Below are 27,153 nucleotides of genomic sequence, written 5' to 3' on the forward strand. Positions count from 1 at the left end.
AGTGCAAGACATAACGAGACGGGAACTCCTTACCGGGCTAAGTATGCTTAGCTAATAGCACGTAGGAATTCCGTCCTTATGCTCGTCCGGTCTAAGTACACTCGAAATGCCCAGTTAACTCCACTAGCACAAGAGGGGCTACTAAAGGGATCCAACTGTACCGATCTCCTGCCGTCATGGCAGTAAGGAAAGAGTGTCCGTAAGGACTAGCCGACAAGTATCTTTCGATACCCGAAGTCACATTCGCGACACTCTCCCCCCCTTAGGGAAGATCGACGTCCTCGTCGATGCATACCCGAGTCTAGCAAACCGTCAAGGAAACAACTGCGAAAGTTAACGGAAAGCACACTATGTGGGAAACACACCGACTTAAATGAGTTATGGAACGACCTCTCCTCTACGTCCAAAGACGTTAACACTCAGACACCCTCCGGCCGTCACCGACAAGGAAATGACTAGCAAAGTTAGCCACCCTTGCTGCTCCGAGTACCACTCGGCTTACAAAGGAATGATACATCCCTGCCCGCAGGGACATAGGGAGAGGGCCAGAGGCCCAACTTCCCCTGAGCAAGAAATCAACCCCGTCGGGAAGATTTAGATAACTACTATAAACTGGCAGATTAAGTTGTTTACACGATCATGCCCCTTTTCGAAAATGAGTCATCGAGAGAGAGGCGGGGACTTGTGATCAGTCTATAATAGTTATCCCCATGGTTATGGATTGGACCCATGCACCGAAGTGCCGAAGTCAGCCTGCCAAAACTGACCCAAGTACTAATGAACGAGAGAAACGACACTTTGATTTATAAAAATAGATTACTTTATTGATTTGCAAGATTTATTACAAGGTTTACAAAAGCTATGTTTTATTACTATTTTCATACTCCGTGACAAGCTCACGAGCATGTGTAAGATTACTAAGAGGTTCCCAAGTTGATTCACAAGTCGGGTAACCTTTCCACTTAACTAGATATTCCTTCGCACGAGCCCGTCTCCGGAACCGGGAATCCAATATAGTTTCGACTTCGTACTCAGGTTCACCATCCACAACATCTGGTGGTGGACGAATCTCCCCTTGACGTGCAACATCCATAGTGTAAGGAGCCAATAGATTGGCATGAAATACATTATGAACATTGGACATCTCCGCAGGTAGGTCCAACCGATAGGATACATCACCAATGCGTTTTAGCACCCGATAGGGTCCAACATATCTCGGCAAGAGCTTCCGAGACAAAGAACCCTTAATGTTCAAGTTTTGGGAAGATAGCCACACCTGATCTCCCACTTGATAGGATACATCCCGACGATGCTGATCCTTATCACGTCGATACCTATCTTGAGCTTTGCCCATCGCCTCAGTTGCTCTAGACCAACCTTGACGTAGCTGCTCCGCATAAGTCTCAACGGCTGGGACCAACACCTCGGACATTGGTTTCGGTACAACAATCTGTTGAGGAACCCCACGAGCATTCCCTTGCAGCATCTCCCATGGAGAACAGCCTATAGCGCTGTGAAACGTGTTGTTATAACATATTTCTGCTGTATCCAAATGCTCAACCCAGTCGCGTTGGTCCGCCGCGACATAGTACCGCAGATAATCCTCAACTTGAGCATTTACACGTTCGGTCTGCCCATCAGTCTGAGGATGATAAGCCGTACTAAACTTTAACTTGGTACCAAACAACTGGAACAGTGTGCCCCAAAACTTCCCCGTAAATCTTGAATCTCTATCCGAGATCATCACTTCAGGAAGACCACGAACCCGCACTACTTCATGGAAAAAGAGCTTTGCTGCTTGTTTCGCATTCACTGTTCCCACAGTTGGAATGAAGTGTGCAATCTTCGACAATCGATCCACAACCACCATCAAAGTATCATAACCCTTAGACTTCGGCAAGCAAGTGACGAAATCAAGTGTCACACTTTGAAATGGCCATGCCGGTGCTGGAATGCACTGCAACTTCCCAGCCTGCTTCTCAGCTTTGCGCTTACATTGCTGGCATATAGGGCAGGAACGGATATAGTCCGCTACATCACCTTCCATACCAGACCAGAAAAATCCCTTTTTCAACGAAGCTAGCGTTTTTCGCTGTCCACCATGTCCCGCTGCTGGAACATCATGATGTTCCCGCAAAAATAACTGCTGCAAATCCTTAGAGGGAAGATACAATCTTTCTTGCTTATAGAATATAAGCCCATCCCGAACTGAGAAGTGAAGTTTCGCATTAGTGCGACTAGCAACTTTCGCTGCTTCGCTACTAGGGCTCTGCTTCGACAACTCCGCACGGCGTAAGATTGTCTTCGCCAATGGATCATTTCCATACGAAGCCCGAACATCTTCTAACCAGTCCGAACTGATTGCCGATATTGCCCGGAATTGAGCTTGACGACTCAACGCATCCGGAACAATATTGTCTTTACCAGGTTTATATATGATTTCAATATCATATCTAGCAAGCTTTTCTTGCCAACGAGCCTGCTTCGGCGTAAGCTTAGGCTGCGTAGCAAAGTAGCTTAGTGTGTTACTATCTGTATAAACCTTGCTGTGTCCACCCAAGTAGTGTCTCCAGTGTTCCAGGGCCGACACTATAGCAAACATCTCTTTCTCATGCGTTGGCCATCTTCGTTGGGTTTCATCCAATTTCTTGGAATAGAACGCAACGGGACAACCATGTCGCCTTAGCGTAACACCAACCGCTTTGTCACAATCTTGCTGTAACACGGCACCAATAGCATATCCAGATGCATCACAATGCACTTCGAAGGGTTTATCAAGATCTGGGATCCTGAGAACAGGAACCGTAGTCAAGATCTCCTTCAACCGTACAAAAGCACGCTGACAAGCTGGTGTCCAATGAAACGGAATGCTACTCTTCGTCAACTCAGTTAACGGAAGAGCAATCCTTGCAAAATTGCGGACAAACTTGCGATAGTATCCCGCCAAACCGAGAAAGGAACGAACATCTGATACAGTGGTCGGGATTTCCCAAGACTTCACCGCTTCCACTTTCTTTGGATCGACTTCAATCACGCCACCACCAACTATATGTCCGAGAAAGTTTACGCGCAATTGACCAAAAGCACATTTACTTTCCTTAGCATACAGTTTGTGTTCGCGCAACTTCTGAAACACCAGCTCCAAGTGTTTCAAATGATCCTCCAACGTTTCGCTGAAGACTAGAACATCGTCGATGTATAGGACAACAAATGCGTCCAAATAATCTCCGAATATTCTATCCATCATAGTGCTGAACGTTGCCGGAGCATTGCATAACCCGAATGGCATGACAAGGAACTCATAAGATCCGTACCGAGTCTTAAAGGCTGTCTTCTCCACATCCTGATCCGCCACCCGTATCTGATGATACCCGGACCGCAAATCAAGTCGTGTAAAATACTTAGCCTTTAAGAGTTGGTCAAACAAGTCATCAATGCGAGGCAAAGGATAACTGTTCTTGACCGTGATCTTATTGAGTGCCCGATAGTCAATACACATCCTCATGGTTCCATCCTTTTTCATAACAAAAAGGATTGGTGCTCCATAAGGTGACTTGCTGGGTCGGATATGACCTTTGTCAAGAAGCTCCGTGAGTTGCTTCTTGAGTTCAGCCATCTCCTTGATGTTCAACCGATACGGAGCTTTCGTAGGTGGTTTAGAACCCGGAATAACCTCAATCCGATGATCAACCTCACGGCTAGGGGGTAGCCTTGGTGGCAAATCCTTCGGGAAGATATCCTGATTCTGCGCCAACAACTCCAATATCTTCTTTGGTACAGGATCAACCCCGTCGCCAATTCGAACAGAGTCATCCACACTCTCCACTTCCATCACTTGAACCCAAAAGGTCCGACATCCCCTCTTAGCTGCTTTTTGAGCGGCCCTCGCAGTCAGGAACTTTCCATCCCAATCCTTTGAGGAACGCTTTTGCAACTGGAAGGACACATCGGGTCGTCCTTCAGACTTCAACGTGATGCGACTTTGTCCAGCACCATAAATCCCTTTTATATACTTGTTGAAGAAATCCATACCAAACACCATCTGAAAATCTGGTATCTTCAACACTACCAAGTCCACTCTTTCTTTCCACTTGGATATCTTTATTGGAACATCACTCACAAACTTTCTGGCTACTTGCCCACCTTCCGCAAACCGGAAGTGCATAGGCGACATTTGCTCAGCATTCAATCCTAACAACTTAACTAAGTCTTCGGATATCACGCTGTGCGTAGCTCCCGTGTCAATCATCACTCGGATTCGGTGTCCACGGACAAAGCCTACCAGATACATCAACGGATCAGTGTTTGCATTGACTGCAAGAAAAGCTTGAGGAAAGCAACGAAAGTTACTCACCTCTTCTTCCTCATAGTCTGCATTGACCAACTCGTCAACCCCTTCAGCTTCATCACCACCGTCTTCCCTCATGACATTAACTCGAGACCTTGTCTTATGCTTGTTGGGACAATCCGAGGACCTATGTCCTGACTCTCCACAATGGAAGCAATGACCCACACTACCCGTTCCGCTAGGAGCAGGTTTTGCAGGTTGCTGCTGCTTGTACCCACCAGGAGGAGGAACAGAGGGCCTAGGACCAGAAGAAGCTGCTGGTGGTCTCCAACCACCACCACCTTTGTTAACCGTTGCTTGTGAGCCTCCAGGGCGGAACCTACTCTCCACCCTCTGTTTCCGATCACCTTGTTTATTCCCAGAATTCCTATTCTTGTCCGAGTTACCAGCATACGGTTGCTGATATTGTTCCATGAGTGAGTGACTAAAGGCAACTTGCTGCGCTGCCTCCTTACACTCCAGATACGTCTTCGGCTTAAACTTCAAAATCTCATTGCGAGAGAGTGAACTTAAACCCTCCAGAAAATAACTCCGAGCATCTTCGTCACTCATATTTGCAATCATAATGCGCTTCTGAGCAAACGCATTAACGTAATGCATGAGATCCCCTCGCTGCTTTAACCGCCGCAGCTCCGCGCGAAGTCTGAGACCAAGATCATCCGGCAAGTATTCCTTACGGATACGAGATCGCATCTTGGTCCAACTTCTAGTCTGCCCTTTTTCAGCACACACTTGGCGCCACCAAGTTTTGGCATGATCGGTGAGAAAGGATTGCGCGCACGCAACTTTCGTACGATCATCTACGTCTGCCGCTATGAAGTAGTTCTCCATATCGTAGACCCAGTCTTCCAAAACCTGATAGTCCCGCATGCCTCTGAAGTTGGGTGGTTTCGGAGGCTTGAACTTTGAAACTCGTGCAACCGGGGGCGGCTGCAGAACTTCATCGTCCTCAGAACTTGAAGAGGAGTCTGGTTGCTTAGGCTTAGCTGGTTTAGCTGCCTCAGCTTCTTTCTTCCTCTTCTTGTTCTCCTTCTTCAATTTGCGAATCTCCTTTCGCAAATTCTCGATCTCGACTTCCTGAGCCGTACGCTGCAACGCCGCAGCATTTGGCTCTTCCTCTTCTGACTCAGCCTCAGCCTCTTCCGCAGCATCTCTAGCAGGAGTTTCCTCCTCTCGATTCGCCCGTCTAGAGGTTTCAGCATCATCAACACGGTTCCGTTTCACCATCCCGCTAGCTGCATGCATGCCTCTATCAGTAACTGAACATGCATACAACGTTCTTACCGAATGGTGCAATCCAACTAATCCTACACAGGTCGCTTCGGATCTACTAGAAAAGTCTCTGCGTATGCAACTTGAGTCAGAAAATCCGACAAAAGTTGGATAGGAATCGCTGAGACAATTCCTCTGATACTAAATGTAGCGCACCTGAATTTGGAGCCGAACTCCAAGCCCGTTGCGCTACGAAACGAGGGTCCGGTGCAAGCCCACGAGCACCAGCTCCCCGTATCCAGCACCTGCACGCAAAATGGTGTCAGACGGAGTCTGGCACAATTTTGGCATACCGGTGGCCTAACGCAAGGAGGAGGGTACTCCACTGACTAGAGCAGCGTGGAGCTTGGGCTTAGACCCAAGCCGGACGCAGAACAAGGAGCGACACAGCCCAGCGGGAGCCAAACTAATGTCTCAGGTGGTCGGACATGCATTCCAACCACTATCCCTACTATACATTTGGAACCCCCCACAGCCCCCCCCCCCCTTGAGGAACACACGCTTTGGGCTTTCACCCCAAGCCTCCCTTAGTACCAGGAGTTAGTCTCTGGGACAAGCTCGAAACTTACTAAATATGGAATGGCGCTAGATTGCGAATTTGGACACGGGACGAACACCATTGTGTTCAGGCCGACCTCTACATTCCGTAGATATGCCAAATGAGCAAATCTAAACACTTTCCATAAATAGCATTTGGGACCGAAATGAGACTAACACAAAGGGCATGATAGCGAGGGTGTTTGGCAGACACGGTAAGCTATCATCCGGCGTTATTGAGGGACTAATCTCAATACGCGAGGGTTCTTGTCACTAGCCAGTGCAAGACATAACGAGACGGGAACTCCTTACCGGGCTAAGTATGCTTAGCTAATAGCACGTAGGAATTCCGTCCTTATGCTCGTCCGGTCTAAGTACACTCGAAATGCCCAGTTAACTCCACTAGCACAAGAGGGGCTACTAAAGGGATCCAACTGTACCGATCTCCTGCCGTCATGGCAGTAAGGAAAGAGTGTCCGTAAGGACTAGCCGACAAGTATCTTTCGATACCCGAAGTCACATTCGCGACAGGGGAGGGGGGTTTCAAATGTATAGTAAGGATAGTGGGTAGGTTGGGCATGGCTGACCAACCTAAAACATAGTTTAGCTCCTGCTTATGTGCTTGTCCTTGTTTTGCGTCTAGCTTGAGTCTAAGCCCAAGCTCCATTCCACACTAGCTGGTGGAATACCCATATCTTTGCGTTAGGCCACCGATATGCCGAAATAGTGCTAGACTCCATTTGGCTCCGTTTTGCGTGTTGGTCCTGACATTGGGATGCTGGTTGCTCTAAGACTGTTCCAAGTCTCTTTGGGCTTTTGTCCCTTTGCTCCTTAGGCTATATACTCGGGAGTTGCTCCGTGGTCCGGTTTTGTCACTCCTTGGTTCCATGCTTGGGAGTTTGGCACCATTCCTTTGTTCAGTGGCCCAAGGCCTTGAACCTTGGGTTTTGCACCACTGTCATTTGGACACGTGGCATGTATCACGTGGTATAAAAAGGGTTTAGGTTCTGCTTTGTGGTGTTATCCTATGGTAAATCACCATAAGATAAAGGGTCAAAACCACGTGCACTACATTTGGTATCAGAGGCATACGTCTCACAGGTGCTATCCAATGAGGTTGGGCAATTAGTTTTGTTGCATATGTAGAGATGAAAATAATGATCCGAGTGGGTACACGTTTGGGTGTAAAGACTTCGCAATTGTTCCTTAGGTATGGATTTAGTTACCTTGTTATACCTTATGATATGAGTTTGCTCTTGGGCTCATAGGATGGAATAAGTTGTACCGTTAGCACGAGTTTGAGCTTGGGCTCGTGAGTGAGGCGCATTAGCAACTTGAGGATACGCTTTGAGTTGGCAAGATTAATGTTAGCCTATCGGTGGTTCAATGAGTTGTTCCATGTACCATGGGTGAAAGTAAACCTTCCTTGAGTTTGCTATAAATGGCAAATAGGCTGATCTATAGCTATTTAGCACGGCACTAGTGGATCTTTCCTAGGCATGTTTACAAGTGAATCAATCAAGACTATAAGGATTAGTCTATTGGTTCAAGTAATCATTGCCATGCTCTCTCATAAACTTTTCTTGGATTGGACTAAAGGTAGTGTGAAAGCAAGCTTGAGGTTTAGTCAAAGATGAGACTGAAAAGAGAGTCGTCAGGGATGAAGGATCAAACACATAAATCATCTTCCCTTCTTGGAGAGATGATTTGCAATGAGGTGTGACTCATTGCTCGTGTTCATATCATGCAATCAAAAGTCCTTACCTTAATGCATATTGGAAATGATGGTCTTGTAAGTGGTGAGTTGTGGGATGGATAGCGGTGAAGCGCTATACCATTTTATCTAGGCTTGCTATTAGAAGACTTAGGTTATAATGCTCAATTCTTTTTTGGGAACCTTGCTATTGCTCCTTGAGTAGCTTGGTGTTGGATTAGTTTTGAGTTTGGTCAAAAAGAGGGTAGCATAAGCTTGTTCGTATTGTGAACAAAAGTTAATGGTATTGGGTGTTGTAAATCTCTATCGGTGGAGTGTGGCATTTATATTGTATTTTGTTGAATCGAGTTGGCACTTGATACTCACATAAATGTTTGAAGTAATGACATAGGCATTACTCATTGTGTTACGCAATTGATGATCAAATCATTATGATTTTTTATATCATATTCATGTGATAATGAGTAATGTGTTTACGAAGTTGCCTGGTTAAACGATGATCAACCCCAAAGTGGTTGATAGTGAAGCTAGTCTACTTGCACGTAGTAGCATTCTAGTAGCTTTGACTAGATTCTAGATGGTGGTCCATTATGAAACTCTCTGACTCCAACCAAATAGCACATCAAACTTTTTCGAGCGAGTTTTGTAAGTTACCTGTGTCCAGAATTGATGATCATGTTAGTAGGAGCACTCAATGTGACTGCTTTTGGCTGGCATGGCCAGGCTAAGGAAATTCCACAAGTGTGTTGTCAGTGGATGGAGCATTTTGTTGTTGAGGACCTCAAGCATTCTTACAGTATTTGTAATTCATTTTTATTACCAATTCCTGTAGTATTTATAATTAATTTTTACTACCAATTACTGTAAGTTTGTCTGCTAGTCAACTGTCGTTGACTGAGAGTCAGTCAGCCAGCTGTCGGTCAAGCACTTAAGTCAGAGTGATTGACTGACAGTCGGACCCATCTGCGGTTTGAAATTTGAAATGGCTATTTTGAAGAAATTGCTTTCGGTTTTTAAAACATTTTTGATTTAGTGAAACTGCTCCAAAGCTCAGAAAGTTGAAGTTAGCATCACCAGAAACGTTGTTTGTTGTGGGGTTCCATATCTCAGTCAATGCCTACATGACAAGTGCTGCTGGGTGCCTTCTAATATTTCTGAACTGCTGTTGTATATTTGGATCCTCAAGATAGTTAACAAACTCCCAAGCTGAGTTGTCATCCCAATTCGGAATAACCTTCTTCGACCAGCTTTTAGGGGTTGATCTCCACAAATGTGTTCATTATTGTGGACGCCCACGTACTATCCCTCTGCCTGCTGTGACTCTGCTTCAAGTTCAACCTGTTGTCCTGGCTCCTCTCGGCCCGGCCTCAGTCAGCTGTCCATCTTCATCCATGACCCGACATGGACCCATGCTCCTGCTTGCATGTCGCTTGATGATCGGAAACCATTTAATGTGGTAGATTATAGCTGTATTCTCGCACTTCCTCGTGGCAGAGTAAGTTCAAAGCTTCAAACCTATGCTCAAGATCTTGTTTACACCACAACCATTCACTACAGTCTGTGCTCATAACATGCTTCCTCACTCTGATTCTCCGTGGACATGTCTTTCCAAATTCGGCTCTGCAGTACACGCAGCTGTATTCTCTGTTGTCGTCCTTAAAGGTAAACTTAGACACAGGGTCATCTGGTTTCGGATCCCCGCTCCCTGTCTGTGCCTGCTGTGGTTGTGCTTCAGCTTCAGGCTGCTCCTCGTTGCCGCCCGCTCCTTGTTGCTGCTCCTCACTGCCACCGGTGCCATGCCCAGACTGTTGCCACCCTCTGCTGGCACCACGCCCAGCCTGTTGCCACCCTCCGCCAGCGCCATGCGCCTGTGCCTGTTGCCACCCTAGCTGCTCATCACCACTGCCACACTTCATCCAACAGAATATTTCTTAATGCTGGTTCCCAAAATTTGGATTTACTTTAATTACGTATATTATGCTAATATATTCGTAGTATGAAACTGCTTCGGCTAATTTCACTACTGACAAGTATATTATGGTGAATCAAGGTGAAGCAGATATGAGATAGGTCTGGAATTATTTTCACCTTCAAGCTTAAGCACGTTGGAAATCAAATCTAATGTTTGTTTGTCTAGGGGACCTGTGAACTCCTTGGGAGTTAAAGAGTAATGAAAGAAGCAACAGCTTTGCTTGGTATGCTTGAGAAGTTATGGAGCTCATCTTATTTATATTTGTGATTGTAATTATTGTTTAGAGTGTGCTAGAATGTTATTCTTTAGAGAAGAACTTTAATTCAGCCCATTCCAAATGATAGTCAATGCAAGAATTTATTTGAGCTGGGATTGTAAAAGCAAGAGTTTTACTATTGTTCTTACTTTTATGTTCTTCAAAATGTTACTTCTTACATAGCTACTAAGCAATTGTTTCAAACTGAATTATAAATAATATTAAAATAAATAAGTAAATTACAATATTATAAATAAATTGCTATGTCTTGCATGTAGCAACACTTGGTTTGCTTAATAGTAGTGTTATTTTTACTTATTAATCTAATTGATCAAATAAAGTTTATAATTACAAGCATGTTTTTTAATTTATAAATACAAGATTAATCTTATTGCATATCAACCATTAGATGATAGAATAAAAAATAATATACTAGAAAGTGTTTAAGAAATTTTATAAATTATAAATATATTTATAAATTATAAATACAAGATTAGTCTAAATGAATAATAACTGTTAGATGGTAAAATATCCTAGAATATCCAAGTATATTCTATTTATATCCACTACCATTCTAATCCCCCTATAGGTTTGCTTAAGGAAAATAATAATTTAAACTATTTATTTAGAAATTAAAATATTATTGTGAGGTCCAAGTGTATAGCTATGATGCCATATACTAATATTAGTAGAATGGGATTTTGGTAGGCATCAAATTGGTTTCAATTTGGATTACTTGCTCTTGTATATAAGCTAAAGTTTTTGGGTTAATTGATATGCACATTTTTTATATTCTCTTTCCATATTTCGTCCACTCACATTGGTGGAAATGATCTTCATGGCAGAGTAGTAACCTCCTCCTCCTTTAACTCTAGAGCCGCAATTAGTGCAATTGCTTGATGCTATATAATTGCAATTGAACAATCAGACTCAATTGATGGCAGCATTCATAACACATGATACAACTCTTTCTGCTTTTGTTGCCAATCCTCGCATCTGGTTAGAGTTCTTCCATAGGAATCTTGAGAATACTCCAATCTTCACAAATGGCTATGCTCAAACCATTGTACCATTGCAGCATCATCCCTTAGAGACACGTGGGAAACTTATGCAAAAATCAATCATTATCCTAAGAATGATGTCCAAAAACACGTGGCAATCACCATAAAGTGATCAAGCCAATAGTATTCATACCTCTAAAATTTGAAATCGTATGTATTGGGCATCTATACATACGTCCATCCTCTTGTGAAAAGACCTTGCTTAAGGGTATATTATATTTTAAGTAGCCATTAATCAATGGGAATCGAGTCCGTGCCATTTGTTTCGATACCACATGTAGTGCACGTGGTTTTTACGCTTTATCCTATGGTGATTTACCATAGAATAACACCACGAAACAGAATTTAAACCCTCCATGTGCCACATGTCACATGCCACATACCACATGTCACATGTTTAATGGACAGTGGTGTGGAACCCAAGTTTCAGGGCTTTAGGCCATTGAAGAAAGGAACAATGCCAAACTCTCAAGCATGGAGCCAAGGAGGAATGGCACTAAAGCATGGAGCAACTCCTAAGTATACAACCCAAGGAGTGTAAAAACAGGAACATGGAATGACTTAGAACAATATTAAAGTATTTAACATCCCAATGCTAGAATTAGCATACAAAATGAAGCTAAACAAAGTTTGGCGTTATTTCAGCATACCGATGGCTTAATGCAAGGATATGGGTACTCCACCAACTAATACAGTGTAAAACTTGGGCTTAAACTCAAGCTGAACACAAAACAAGGATAGACATGCAAGTGGGAGTTAAATTATACCTCAAGTTGGTTGGCCATACTCAACTTACCCACTATCCTTATTATACATTTGGAGCCCCCTATATCCCCCCTTTTTAAGGAATACACGTTTTGGGCTTTCACTCCAAGCCTCCCTTAGTACCAGGAGTTAGTTTCTGGGACAAGCTCGAAACTTACTAAATATGGAATGTCCCTAGATTGTGAATTTGGACATATGACAAACACCGTTGTGTTCAAAACAATCTCTACATTCTGTGGATATGCCAAATGAGAAAATCTAGACACTTTTCATAAATAGCATTTGGGATCGAAATGAAACTAACACAAAGGGCATAATAGCGAAGGTGTTTGGCAAACATGGTAAGCTATCATCCAGCGATATTGAGGGACTAATCTCAATATGCGAAGGTTCTTGTCACTAACTAGTGTAAGACACAACAAGACGGGAATTCTTTACCGGGCTAAATATGCTTAGCTAATAGTATGTAGGAATTCCATCCTTATGCTTGTCTGATTTAAATACACTCGAAATGCTTAATTAACTCCACTAGCACAAGAGGGACTCATAAAGGGTCCAACAATACCGACCTCCTACTGTCATGGCAGTAAAGAAAGAATATTTAAAAGGACAGCTAACAAGTAACTTTCGATACCTAAAGTCACATTTCTGACACTCTCCTGCCTTTAGGGAAGATTGATGTCCTTGTCGATGCATACTTTAGTCTAGAACACCGCCAAGGAAACAACTCTAGAAAAAGTTCACAGTATTCACACTTTATGAGAAATGCACCAACTTAAATGAGTTAGGATAATCTCTTTGTCTAACGCAGATGCGCTACCAACTCAAACACCTTTTGGCTGTTGCCGACAAGGAAATGACCAACAGAGTTAACCACCCTTGCTGCTCTAGGTCACCCAACTTACAAAAGTGTGATATGCCCCTACCTGCAAGGACGTAGAAAGAGAAGCCAAAGGCTTCAACCCTCTTAAGCAAAGAAATTAAACCTGTCAGTAAAGATTAGATAGACTATTGTAAACAAGCAGTTAGAGTTGTTTACACGGTCACACCCTTTGAACGAAATAAGGAACATCGACAAAGAAGCGGGTGATATGACTAGTTTACAGTAGCTACCCCATGACTAAAGATTTCAACATGCACACAAAGTGTCGAAACCAATTTGCCTATACTAGCCCAAACTCAAATATCAATAGATGGACAATATCAAAGTCATAGACATTGATATCTTAGAGTCTTAATTATTAGTGATTAAATTATAGATGTATTCCAAGTAAGTTATCATCTGATAAACCAGTATTAAAGTATAGAACCACCAAGATCATCAAAATTGCAAAACATAGGATTTACTTTCTAATAAAATTCAATAGCAAGTGTATTATCAAGAAAACTCAATGATAACACATAACTTAAATAGCATGCTAAACAACTTATAAAAGACAACTAAAAGAATACAAAGTATCATTGGCTAGCAAACAATACTCGTGAATGTATCACCCGAAGGAAATAACATCTTAATCTATCAAAATTAATTCGAGCAACAATCAATAAAACAAAGTAAATGCCGTAAAACCAACAAACACTTCTTCATGTCAAATATCGTACTAGTCAAGCTCAATAGATCCCAGTTAACAATACGAAGAAACTCTAGTTGCTTAAGCAAGTGTTAACAACATCCTATCGATGTCACAAACCCAAGATACCAATTTAGAGCAAACCTCAAAAAACATGTGGTATTGCGAAAAACTATAACACGAATAAATGCACGAATATTAATATTGAGTTTCATTAGTCTCGATGAAGATAGTGTCAATGATTTAGCTGTATGGAGAGACATCTTAGTTCACTTAAATCTCAACATCAACAATGTCAATAATAGAGCCCTTAATGACTATTTTATCCCCATTTATCTCCCAAGGTTTCAAAAATCCATAGTGATAATATATCCAAATCTCATCCCATGATCACATGCATTACATTAAGTTAACATGAATATGCATATTTCTATATTTAGGGCCCTTACATTTTATAAAGATGTTTGAAATAAGTAGTACTACCCAAACCTAATGACATTTAACTTTAAGTATTCTAAAAACTTTAATTGATTCGAAAAAAAAAGGTGCATTTTTGTTTATGAGCCCTTTTTCTATATATTTGAACTCCTATGGATTATCTATTGAATCCTTTAATTGCTAATATTTTTATTTTTTATTATGCAAATTAAAAAAAAAGCTTGAGTGTTAGTCTACAATTAGTTAATAACTCTCAATTTTCCACACGTTGTTACTTAGAACAAAATTTAAAAAAAACATAAAATTCTTTAATTAATACTTATGCTTTATGATTTAGCCAATTGTTAGATTTTGAGAGAAAGAATGTTAATGGCTGCATAACAACTTAAATAATGAAAGTTATGTATGTAAAGTAGTAATTTCAAGTCATATGTGTGGTACCATCTACACAAGTTTTGCCTCTGATACTTTTGAAAGACATAGATTCACCAAGCTTAAATCTTAAGATTTGAGTTGTAAATGTTTAAAATAATGTTTCCATCCAAGAGGACTGTGATGGAGGGATAGTTGAGGCTGAAAGAGGTGTTGTTCTTGGGGCATTTGCTGCTACTGTCGCCTGTGATGTTTTGGATTTGCTTGGAGGTATAGCCTGAGTTACAGAGATAGGTGATATAGTCGAGAGGATCAGTGTCGTAGAATAGTCCTGGATTGACTGCTTTCACTGGTTGGATCTCACCGTTTCCAATGTTGAAAACAGTCGCTGCCTTGTTAGTGCTTGGATCGACGATTGTTTTGTTGGTGTTGTCTTTGGTGATAGCTGCCAAGAACACTCTTGAGTCTCCAGTTTTATTTTGTTTTCTCTCGACTTACCTGTGGTCATGACTGCTGATTTGATCGCCGCAGGACTCCATGTTGGGTGAATGGATTTCAAGTAAGCGATGGTGCCACTGACGTGAGGGCACGCCATGGAAGTTCCAGAGAGAAAAGTGTACTCCACGAACACTTCCTTTCCATTGTCAGTGTCGGGGATATTGATTGGCCAAGCTGCTAAGATCTCGACTCCTGGAGCGGTAACGTCCGGCTGCAACGCGAGATAAGTCACAAGCTTCATGGTGTGTCTTTCGAGTACCTTGATGATATCCGGACTGATTGTGTGTGGACCTCTTGACGAAAACTCCGCTACAACAGGTGCTGGCTTGTAAGGAATCGTTGTTCCTCTGAGAATTCGTGATTTACAACTGCACAGAAACCACGAGGCCAAGAGTAAGTTTCCATCACCTTTTGATCATCTGTTATACTTACTTGGCTGCTATTTTAGCATCCTCGTTGATCTCCCTGTCGATTGTACTGGCACCGACTGTGAAGATCCAGGGAGCACCGTTGGACACTGATCCAGTAAATGGTCCAGAGTTTCCACCAGCGCAAGAGACCATGATCCCTCTTTCGACGGCGTGATAGGCACCAATCGCAATGACATCTACGCTGTAAACTGCGGGATAGCCTCCAAGTGAGATGGACAGGACATCCACGCCGTTGTTGATGGCATCGTCGAAACCTGCAGCGATGTCAACCTCCTCGCAGCTATCAGTCCAGCAGACTTTGTACATGGCAATCCGAGCATTTGGAGCTCCTCCTCAGGTCGTGCCCAGAGCGAGTCCTCTCTTACTCACGTGTGGAACCAGGCTTCCAGCAGCTGTCGATGACGTATGAGTTCCATCAACCGAGTCTCTTGAGTTCTTGTATGGACCCATCAAGACTTTCGCTCCATTACAGTATCTGGCTCCAACGAGCTTCCTGGTAAGGAGTTTATTCATCACTTTAGTCTAATCTTGTGGCAAACTCTAACACGTACTTGTTGCAGTTGACAGTCTCATTGGCTTTGGTGCCTGGTGGATTGATGCAAGTTCCTCTCCAACGAGCTGGCACAGGTCCCATGTCGGTGTCCTTGAAACTCTCCGACTCCGGCCAGATTCTTACGCACAGAGCAAGTAAACACATTGAGCTTTTCCAAGCGAGTTTTGTAAGTTACCTGTGTCCAGAAGCCTGATGATCACGTCAGTACTTGGAGATCCAGTGTGACTGCTTTTGGCAGGCATGGCCAGGCCGAGGAAATCCCATGAGTGTGTTGTCAGTGAATGGAGCGTTTTGCTGGGATAGATGTTGAGGACCTCAGGCATTCCTACACAGTGGTCTGTTAAGCAATGACTGGAGATTGTTTTGGCCTCTTCTTCAGTCAGGTATGCCGAGAACCCACTGAAGGCATACTTATAGCTGAAGATGATGGACAAGTGAGCATTGCTAATGCTGGAAGACAAATTCTCAGAAGTGTGAGCCTTGCCAAGGCACAAAAGGAATTGATGAAACCTTCCAACAGCTCTGGCAAGTATGTTAACTATTGACAATGTGGTAGAAGTTGGTGCTTTTTTGGTAGTGCATTTATAACTACTATTGGATACTTTTTACTTAGTTTAGTGGTGTTCAATATTCTTGTTTGGGCATTTCATGTATTAATGTCTAGATTGGGGATATGCCACACTTTCAAGAGAGTGTTGTATTTGTCATCAATATCATCCATAAATGAATGATTTGGTGGAACAATTTGTTAAGATTTTCAAGGGGATGATTGTAAAGTATATAAACTTTCAATCAAAATAAGATGGTTATTTGGCATCTTTCTAGGAATTGAGTTTATATTTGCATTTATTATAAATTGTTGATGATAGGTTATGGTATTAATATTTGATAAACATTCCTTTGTGAGTGCATGGAATATGAAAAAAGAATACAAAAATGTGCATATCAATTAGCCTAAAAACCCTAGTTTATATATAGAAGTGAGTGGTCTGGATTGAAACCAATCCAACGGCTACTAAAATCCCATTACGCTAATATTAATATACAGCATCATAGCCATATACACTTGGCCCTCACATCATCCCTTCCTCTCAGAAAAATGGAAGGCCATCAGGGTTCTCTTGTGGATGGGCTCAGATTTGGAGGAACATCAAGAGGAGGCATCGGTGGATTTGTAGATGGTATTAACTGCTCTTGATCCCTTTGTATAAAGCGTTTTAATTGCTGCACATGCACAATCTCCGGAGGATCGGCCTGCTGGACGTCATGCCAAACCTCATAAACTTGTGGTCCAACTTGCCGCAACACCCGATACGGTCCTTTCCACTGCACAAGGAGCCCCTTAGATAAACCACATACCGTAAGATGGGGAAAACGGACTAACACTAAATCATCCACTTTGTACTCTGCAAGGGGACGATGATGGGAGTGGTAGCACCATTGTTGTCCTACTTGTACACGGCCTAAGTGTTCGGCAAACTCTGCTCGGATAAGGGGAATAATGCTTGTCAAATATTGATCCTACGACTTAATATCGGGAGCTCGTGGCAATCTCGAAGATAAATGCAACTCTATTGATAATATTGGATCATGACCATATAGGAATTTATATGGTGAAGCACCAATAAAACTCTGCACCCCTGTGACATAGGCATATTGAAGAGACGGCAAATAACCATCCCAATTTGAATGCTGAAAGTTCATATACTTCACAATCATCCCTTTGAATGTCCGAACAAACCGTTCCACCAGACCATCTGATTGTGGATGATAAGCACTCGTGAAAGTGTGGTGTATCCCCAACTGAGATGTCAAAACATGAAATGCCTCAGCCATAAATGCAAGACCATTATCCAAAAGAATCTACTCTGGACAAGAATGCTGGAACACTACTCGATTGAGGAGGAAGTATCCAACAGTAGTTGCCGAGGCACTAGCAAGAGCACCAACTTCCACCCAACAAGTCAAGTAGTCAAAAGCAATAATAACATACTCATTGCCAGTAGTCAACCGTGGAAAAGGTCCCATAAGATCAAATGCCACCAACTCAAACAGACGGGAAATTGCAATTGACTCCAACCGTCCTTCTGCAGCACAAGGGGGAGTATTACGAGCTTGGCACCAAACGCAACTACGCACATACTGGATAATATCACGTCGCATCTTCAGCCAATAGAAAGACTTGTGTAGCTTCTCAATCACACGACAATGTCCCATATGCCCACCTAAAATAAGAGAATCATGGTAGGCATGCAGAATAAAGATAGAAGGCACCACCAGCCGTAAATGATCATCAGGATCCGTCCCTATAAAATAAAGAAGGCCATCTTGAAGATAATATTGAGAATGTAAATGCTGAAAAGGCAAGTCATCAGTAAGTGATGCAAGATTCTTAAATGCATCTCGAAACCTTCGAATCCACGTCTCAATATTTTTAGCCTCGCGAACCTTATCAAGAGAAGGTAGATCTTGCTCTACATCTTGTGGACACTGAACATTAAGTATAGCAACCGCCGACGGCACAGAATCCTTGTCTAGAAAATCCACAGATGCTGGAACAACAGGCTCATCAGAAACATGAGAAAAGAGTGGAGAAGGAAGAGGAGCTCGAGAAAGGGCATTAGCATCAGCCATAGAACTCCCTGGGCGATGAACAACATCAAAATTATATATCTGAAGCTTTAAAGCCCACCGAGCAGTACGACCAATCAGGTTCTTCCGCTTCAATAATGAAGTAACGGCAGCATGGTCACTTTCAAGTAACGTCCGAAAACCATGTAGATATGCATGAAGTTTTTCGAAACCTTAAACTGCTGTTAAACACTCCTTCTCTGTCGTGGAGTAGTTCACCTCTGCTGGTTGTAACGTATGGTTTATATATGCAATGGGATGACGCTAACCAAGCACACTCAGGCTTTCTTGCATCAACACACCTCCAAGACCACTATCAGAAGCATCTACGTGCAAAATAAAAGGTCAAGTGTAGTCAGGATATGCCAAAACCAGAGGAGTTGTCAACAGCTTTTTGAGATCCACAAATACCCGCTCACAATCTGAAGACTAGATGAAAGATGATATTGATGACTTTAGCAATGCTCGCAATGGTGCAGTGCGATCAGAAAGATGATCCACAAAACGACCGAAATACTGCACCTTGCCTAGGAAGCGCTACACATCATTCACACACTTCGGAGTAGGGAACTTTAGAATGGCTACAAGTTTGTCAGAATCAACTTGCAAACTTTCACGAGAAATACGGTACCCAAGATAAGTTGTGTCCTTGGACCCAAACATGCACTTCGACTGTTTCAGCTTTAAACCAACATCCTGTAGCCGATCTAACACTTTACACACATCACGAATGTGCTCCTCCCACGTCCCCTCCGAATGAATCAAGACATCATCAATGAAGTCAGTAGTCACCTTTAACATATCACAAAGAACTTCGTCCATCATCCGCTGGAAAGTTGCTGGAGCATTGTTCAAACCAAACAGCATCACCAAGAACTCGTACAAACCAAACGGTGTACGAATTAGTATTGGGACTCAGGAACATCTGCTTCGGCCATCAGTACTTGCCAGTACCCAAAAGCTAGCTTGGTGAACCAACGACTTCGCCCTAGACGATCCAAAAGATTAGCAGTGTGAGGAAGAGGGTACACATCTGGGATCGTCACTTCGTTTAACGGACAATAGTCGATGCAGAAATGAATACTCCCATCAGGCTTTGTCAGAAGATGAGGTTCACATGCCCAAGGACTCTGCGACTTCTGAATAACACCCTTTTTCAACATCTTCTTGATGTTTGCGAGTAAAATCTTGATCTCCTTGGGTGACCGACAACAAATAGGAACCTTGATTGGATGAGCATCCTCGGTGGGAATCGGATGACATGTGGCAATCTTGGCACCAGACAATAGATCAAATTCAAAGAGATCAGAATACTCCTTGATGAGCCGGTCAACAGCTGCAACACAAAAATCATCAAAGGGATTGGAAAAGGGAAGAGCAGAACAAGATGGAAACATAGGAGGAAATAGTGGGGGAACAAAAGTAATGGAAGCAGAGGTAGAAGTAGAGGGACGAAGAGGTATGGAAATGAGAAGAATGGATGAAACATAAGGAAGTATGAGACAAGGGGGAGAAGCCTCAAAGTCACACTTGGCATAATTGCGTTGCAACCAATCCATACCAAGAATGAGGTCAAAAGCTTGATTCGGCACCACCCGCAACGACTGCAACTCAAGCTCGAGATCGCCCACACGCACAACCAGGTCCACCTCATCTCGTGCACATGCCGTTGCCAAAAGGAATGAAAATTGGATCTGCCACACGACGCAAGTGTAGACGACAATGTGTGGCAATAGGTCGAGCAATAGAAGATAAACTCGAACCTGTATCAACCAACACGGAGAGAATAATAGGAGACCTCTTGTTATAAAAACGAGCTTGGAAAGTAAACACTAGATGAACCGGTGCCAAGTGAACCCTTTGATAATACTCTCGAAAGAAAGATGGAGGGGTTGCTAACTTATTCGCATAAGATCCCTCCGTTACTTGCGAAACTCCTCATTTCCTAAATGCACCTTGGTGTCCAAACCTTCCACCGCAATAGCACCAACGGGACATTGCTGACGCCAAGGTCTCCACCCAGGAAATGGAGGTCGTCAATCCGGAAAGTGCTGACAACGTCGATAAGTATAACCAACCTCATCACACGCCCAACAACGAATATCACGGCCACAACCACGTCCTCGCCCTTATCTTTGGACTTGAGTAGCAGTAGCATCAACCTCCATTGGAACAGGACCATCACTCATAAGAAGTGGAGTTGAAGGACGTGCAGCAAGAAGTGGAAGAGGTGATGTCTCATAATGTTGTGCCAAGCGAAGAGCATCATCAAGGGTGGCAGGAGCAAGTGCATACACAAGTCCAACAAGATCTTGACAAAGTGCTGGCCACAACATTCCTAGCTTGACCCTTTCCGACATATTGGGTTCCACACGAAGCAAAAGACTTCGGAAACGAACACCAAATTGCATCACCGACTTAGATGGCCCTTGGCAAAGACGATGCAATTGTTGGAAGGCATCATCACTATTGTCAGCATGTTCGAAGGCGCATTTGAAGACGTCTGGAAGAACACTCCAATCCCCACAAGTGGCTGCGCTCAATCCATTGTACCACTACAACGCCGTCCTTTGGAGACACGTGGGGAACTCACGCAAATGTCGAGCATCAAATGATATGTGGCAATCACCATGAAGTGATTGAACCAATGGTATACATCATCCCCAGGATTCCCACGAAAGAACTCCAGCCGAACGCGAGGATTGGCACCAAGAGCAGGAGAAGTTGGACCACATGCCGTGAATGCCGCCATCAATTGAGTTTGGTTGGTCAATTGCAAGCGCATAGCATCAAGCAATTGAACTAACTGCTACTCTAAAGTCAAATGAGGAGATTGTTGATCTGCCATGAAGATGAACGAAAAAGAAATAGCAAAAGAAGAGAAATGACAAAAAGCTGGAAGGAAATGGTAGATCTAGACAATGCAAAAAGCTAAATCTAAACCAAAATCTTGAAAGGAAAGAACAAAAAAAAAGAAATGGAAAAAGCTAGATTTAGATGATGCAAAAGTTAGATTTAAACCGAAATCCCAAATCTAAGCACTCCCCAAGGACAATCAAAGGTGCCCCTCATCTCCACCAATGTGAGTGTATAAAATATAGAAAGGGAATACAAAAATGTGCATATTAATTAGTCCAAAAACCTTAACTTATATGTAAAATCGAGTGGTCCGGATTGAAACCAATCTGACAGCTACTAAAATCCCACTACATTAATATTAATATACGGCATCGTAGCCGTACACTTGGCCCTCACACCTCCATTTTTTTTTAATTAAAGTTTGCTAAACACTTGAGTTGCATACAAGTGAGATAAAAATGGTATTATAACTCTTATTGTCATCCATTTATGAAGTGCAAAATGGATGATCAAATGTTAACTCATCCTCCTAATCTTAAAGTGTGTGGTTTATCTAAAATGTTTGTTCTTAGTTAGAAGGGATTATATAGAGTGTTATTGCAAGTTGGGCTACAAGTTTATAAAGTTTGACATAAAATTTAATAGGTTAGGCCTATCAACAAAAAACCGTAGTTATTTTCCATTTTTTCGAGAGAAAGGGATGTTATGAAGTTTAAATTTATGGCTATGATGTTGTATATTATTATTAGTGTAATGGGATTTTGATATTCATCAAATTAAATTTAATTTGGACCATTTACTCTTAGGTTAACATGAATATGCATATTCTCATATTTAGGACCTTTACTTTTGAAATAAGTAGTACTACCCAATCCCAATGACATTTAATCCTAAGTATCCTAAAACCTTTAACTAATTAAAAAAAAAGGTGCATTTTTTTTCATAGGCCCTTTTTCTATATATTTGAACTCCTATGGATTATCTATTGAGTTGTTTTCCTTAATTGCTAACATTTTTAATTTTTTATTATGCAAATTAAAACAAAAGCTTGAGTGTTAGTCTACAATTAGTTAATAACTCTCAATTTTCCACATGTTGTTACTTAGAACAAAAGTTTTAAAAAACATAAAATTCTTTAATTAATACTTATGCTTTATGATTTAGCCAATTATTAAATTTTGAGAGAAAGAATGTTATTGGCTGCATTACAACATAAATAATGAAAGTTACGTGTGTAAAGTAGTAATTTCAAGTCATATGTGTGGTACCATCTACACAAGTTTTGCCTCTGATACTTTTGAAAGACATAGATTCACCAAGCTTAAATCTTAAGATTTGAGTTGTAAATGTTTAAAATAATGTTCTCTATCTTCTTGATATTATTCATAAAATTTACTATTTCAACTATAAATTTTTATCTACAAAATAGTATGACAATTGAGAGTGTTAATTTAGTTATTCTTGCTCTTGAATTAATGATTAATAACACTGAATCTGGAGAGTTACCAAAAGGTCAAAGTATGCAATATGATTATACAATACAAGATGATATATATGGTCCTTTAAGCATGACAAATCAAATATGGATTTATAGTTCAAATAGAAAATCTATTGATACAACTTGTGGAGCAAATCTTGTTGAATATGAACACAATGATGGTGATAATGTGAGACATAGACTGACTACTCTATTAAATTTATATCGTAATCATATTCTAAATTTACGTGCAAGATTTGTTAGAATAGTGTTTGGTTCTTATGCTATTGAGTTTATGGAAAAATATTCTGCACGTGGATTACCACAAATTGAAAATACTATATCCAATAATTTACATGATTGTAGAATTGATCTCACTACTTTAATTAGTAACATGCCTTACAATTCCTTAAAAGCTACTGAATTTTTATTATCACCAAATAATAAAGCTTATTTATATTTACATTTAAATTGCATTCTTGCTTTATATGTAAGAAATGTTATAAAATGGTATAAAGGATCTTCAAATTTTAAAAACTGTGAATTTAAGATAGAAATGGATGGGAATATTATACTGTATTCTGATAATTCAATTATGGTTTGGTCTCCTAATATATATTGTAATAAGAAGAGAAATTATGATATAGTAAAAACATTTCTTTCTCTTCAAAGTGACTATAATTTGGTATTATATGAATCCCATCAAAAAACATTTTTAAAACATCCTAAATTGAAGGTATTGTGGGCTTCAAATATGCAATTAATTGTAATTTCTTTGCAATGCCCTTTGCAAATTGAGAGAAAAATGTGATAATTTGTATACAATTAGTCAAAAATTCTCAAAAGAAATAAAAACTCTACCTACTTCAATTGCTCCCTTAGAGAAACTCCTTAATACGGTTTCTATGTTTTTTGAGATGTAGTTTAGATTTACATGCAGTTTAAGGGTAATTTGAAGTTAAAAGTGAAGAACCCTAGAAATATTTCTCTTTCGATTCATTCTCACGGCGATCGGGCTGCGCACAACGTGCACTCCATCTTCCCAGGTGAGATCCGAGAAGCTCCATTTCGGCGCTTGGGGATCCGCCGCTATGGATCCCTTGGCGGAGACGGTGACGCTGTAGCTCAGCTTCTGTCCGGCGCTTGTGAAGCTCAGCTTGGTGGGAGTGACCGAGATCGAGATTCCTTTGGCGCTTCCCACGGAAGCGGTGTAGGTCGCGCTGGGATTTCCCACATTGGTCACTGTCCTCTCCACCGTCTTGCTGGATCCATCCAAGAGGACTGCGATGGAGGGATAGTTGAGGCTGAAAGAGGTGTCGTTCTTGGGGCATTTGCTGCTACTGTCGCCTGTGATGTTTTGGATTTGCTTGGAGGTATAGCCCGAGTTACAGAGATAGGTGATATAGTCGAGAGGATCAGTGTCATAGACTAGTCCTGGATCGACTGCTTTTGCTGGTTGGATCTCACCGTTTCCAACGTCGAAAACAGTCGCTGCCTTGTTAGTGCTTGGATCGACGATTGTTTTGTTGGTGTTGTCTTTAGTGATAGCTGCCAAGAACACTCTTGAGTCTCCAGTTTTATTTTGTTTTCTCTCGACTTACCTGTGGTCATGACTGCTGATTTGATCGCCGCAGGACTCCATGTTGGGTGAATGGATTTCAAGTAAGCGATGGTGCCACTGACGTGAGGGCACGCCATGGAAGTTCCAGACAGAAAAGTGTACTCCACGAACACTTCCTTTCCATTGTCAGTGTCGGGGATATTGCTTGGCCAAGCTGCTAAGATCTCGACTCCTGGAGCGGTAACGTCCGGCTGCAACGCGAGATAAGTCACAAGCTTCATGGTATGTCTTTCGAGTACCTTGATGATATCCGGACTGATTGTGTGTGGACCTCTTGACGAAAACTCTGCTACGACAGGTGCTGGCTTGTAAGGAATCGTTGTTCCTCTGAGAATTCGTGATTTACGACTGCACAGAAACCACAAGGCCAAGAGTAAGTTTCCATCACCTTTTGACCATCTGTTATACTTACTTGGCTGCTATTTTAGCATCCTCGTTGATCTCCCTGTCGATTGTACTGGCACCAACTGTGAAGATCCAGGGAGCACCGTTGGACACCGATCCAGTAAATGGTCCAGAGTTTCCACCAGCGCAAGAGACCATGATCCCTCTTTCGACGGCGTGATAGGCACCAATCGCAATGACGTCTACGCTGTAAACTGCGGGATAGCCTCCGAGTGAGATGGACAGGACATCCACGCCGTCGTTGATGGCATCGTCGAAACCCGCAGCGATGTCAACCTCCTCGCAGCTATCCGTCCAGCAGACTTTGTACATGGCGATCCGAGCATTTGGAGCTCCTCCTCGGGCCGTGCCAGGAGCGAGTCCTCTCTTACTCGCGTGCGGAACCAGGCTCCCAGCAGCTGTCGACGACGTATGAGTTCCATGTCCAACCGAGTCTCTCGAGTTCTTGTATGGACCCGTCGAGACTTTTGCTCCGTTATAGTATCTGGCTCCAACGAGCTTCCTGGTAAGGAGTTCATTCATCACTTTAGTCTAATCTTGTGGCAAACTCTAACACGTACTTGTTGCAGTTGACAGTCTCATTGGCTTTGGTGCCTGGTGGATTGACGCAAGTTCCTTTCCAACGAGCTGGCACAGGTCCCATGTCGGTGTCCTTGAAACTCTCCGACTCCGGCCAGATTCCTACGCACAGAAGAAGTAAGCACAGCGAGCTTTTTCGAGTGAGTTTTGTGAAGTTACCTGTGTCCAGAAGCCCGACGATCACGTCAGTGGGAGCACTTGGAGATCCAGCGTGACTGCTTTTGGCTGGCATGGCCATGCCGAGGAAATCCCACGAGTGTGTTGTCAGTGGATGGAGCGTTTTGCTGGGATAGATGTTGAGGACCTCAGGCATTCCTACACAGTGGTAACGATCAGTTTGTACTTGTCATGTGTTAAGCAATGACTAACTGGAGATTGTTTCGGCCTCTTGTTCGGTCAGGTACGCCGAGAATCCACTGAAGGCGTACTTGTAGCTGAAGATGATGGACGAGCGAGCATTCTCGATGCTGCAAAACAAATTCTCGGAAGCGTGAGCGTCGCCAAGACACAAAAGGAATCGATCAAACCTTCCAACAGCTCTGGCAAGTATGTCATGGTGGATCAAGGTGAGCTCGCTCGATTCCACTCCTTTGCTAGTTCCCAGATATGCGATATAGGCCTGGAAGTTTTTCCACTTTGAAGCTTTAAGCACGCTGGAAATCATTCTCACCTTCTTTGTAGGAGACCCGAGAATCGCTTGGCACTGGAAGAGCAAGCAAGCAAGAAGTAGAAGCTGGAAAACCATCTTTGCTTGCCTGCTAGGCTTGAGAAGCTATGGAGGAGAAAATCTTATTTATACTTGCGATTATAATTGTCATTTAGAATGTGTTAGAATGTGGAAGATTCTTTAGCGAAGAACTATTGTGAATGATACTCAACGTAGGAATTTTTCTGGGATTGTAAAAGACAGGACATTACTGTCACTATTTCACGTTTGACTTTTTTCGTTTTTACGCGGAAGAGCTTCACAGTTTATTTACTTATTAATTAATGGTAGAATCTTCACATTTTTACAAAGCTCCAAACAGCTTGGAGCTGTTCTTGTGTTTTTTTATGCGGCAGTGGCTGGATCTTTGCCGCAACCCAAGAGCAAATGCGTGATTATCATGTTTCCTCGTCTCACCGATTCGGCCAATCGTCCCACCAGCGGGAGCTTCACTGTGTCTCTCGATTTTAATGGCTGCTTATGCCACCTGAAAACACGAAGTAAGTCTCTAAACAAAGTAGATCATGGCTTACAAGTCTTGGTGGCTGATCACTTTCCCATTCTCGACCTGATCAAAGAAGAAAGAATCGAAGCTGTGAGAGATTCTTCTGACGAAAATGGAAAAGAGATTCTTCTCAAGCTTTTCTTAATACCTTGAGCTTGATGAGCATGTCAATTTTCCGGCCCAGAAACTTGCAGTGTTGGACGTTGTCAATGCGAATCTCTCCATTCTCTGGCTCTTCCACAACACTGTAGTTGTCCGGGATTCGTCCCTCGCTAAACACCTTCCAATCCATCAATGCGTTAGAAGCGGAATCACTCGAATTTGTAGACATGGCTTCTCTTCTCTTACTTTGGGAATGGAGTAGAAGGCTGATTTGATCTGCAGGACACTGCGCAAGAAAGAAATCACATAGAATGAATCGATTGAGTGAGAGAGCGATGCCTTGATACCCATTTGCGCGCATTAGCAGGTCCTCAAACATGGCATTCGATGTGTAGACATCAAAATCCACTGCGGTTGCCTTGCAATTGTATCTAAAACCATGAAATCTCAAGGGATTGGCAGTGAAAGCAATCAAAATGG

The 27,153-nt window shown here is 42.4% G+C and overlaps 3 protein-coding genes and 1 long non-coding RNA gene across 4 annotated transcripts; 1 reads left to right on the plus strand and 3 right to left on the minus strand.

The window, feature by feature from the left end:
* Window positions 1–14,428: 14,428 nt before the first annotated feature.
* Window positions 14,429–15,147, minus strand: LOC9640100 (subtilisin-like protease SBT4.8; the record flags this gene model as incomplete). The annotated part of the gene is made up of 3 exons (XM_024659543.1): window positions 14,429–14,708; window positions 14,801–15,015; window positions 15,064–15,147. Coding segments are annotated over 3 exons (579 nt in total), but the record flags the coding sequence as incomplete, so codon positions are not given.
* A 760-nt stretch (window positions 15,148–15,907) lies between these two features.
* Window positions 15,908–25,303, minus strand: LOC9640101 (subtilisin-like protease SBT3.14). The gene is made up of 4 exons (XM_024659544.1): window positions 24,789–25,303; window positions 24,357–24,703; window positions 23,762–24,207; window positions 15,908–16,267 (listed from the first exon to the last, which is right to left on the minus strand). Exons 1-4 carry the CDS (start codon window positions 25,301–25,303, stop codon window positions 15,908–15,910), a joined length of 1,668 nt encoding a protein of 555 aa, XP_024515312.1.
* A 180-nt stretch (window positions 25,304–25,483) lies between these two features.
* On the plus strand, window positions 25,484–26,242 carry LOC112340733. Its single transcript, XM_024659667.1, has 3 exons — window positions 25,484–25,685; window positions 25,761–25,926; window positions 26,042–26,242. The coding sequence occupies exons 1-3, from the start codon at window positions 25,632–25,634 to the stop codon at window positions 26,209–26,211; spliced, it is 390 nt and encodes a 129-aa protein (XP_024515435.1). The 5' UTR covers window positions 25,484–25,631; the 3' UTR covers window positions 26,212–26,242.
* Window positions 26,243–26,463: 221 nt separating this feature from the next.
* LOC9640102 lies at window positions 26,464–26,735 on the minus strand. The gene is made up of 3 exons (XR_002990243.1): window positions 26,720–26,735; window positions 26,600–26,634; window positions 26,464–26,553 (listed from the first exon to the last, which is right to left on the minus strand). It is a non-coding gene; the product is annotated as an uncharacterized LOC9640102 (long non-coding RNA).
* Window positions 26,736–27,153: the final 418 nt, after the last annotated feature.

This window comes from Selaginella moellendorffii, unplaced genomic scaffold (genome assembly GCF_000143415.4).
Source record: "Selaginella moellendorffii unplaced genomic scaffold, v1.0 SELMOscaffold_69, whole genome shotgun sequence".
Taxonomy (NCBI): Eukaryota; Viridiplantae; Streptophyta; class Lycopodiopsida; order Selaginellales; family Selaginellaceae; genus Selaginella; species Selaginella moellendorffii.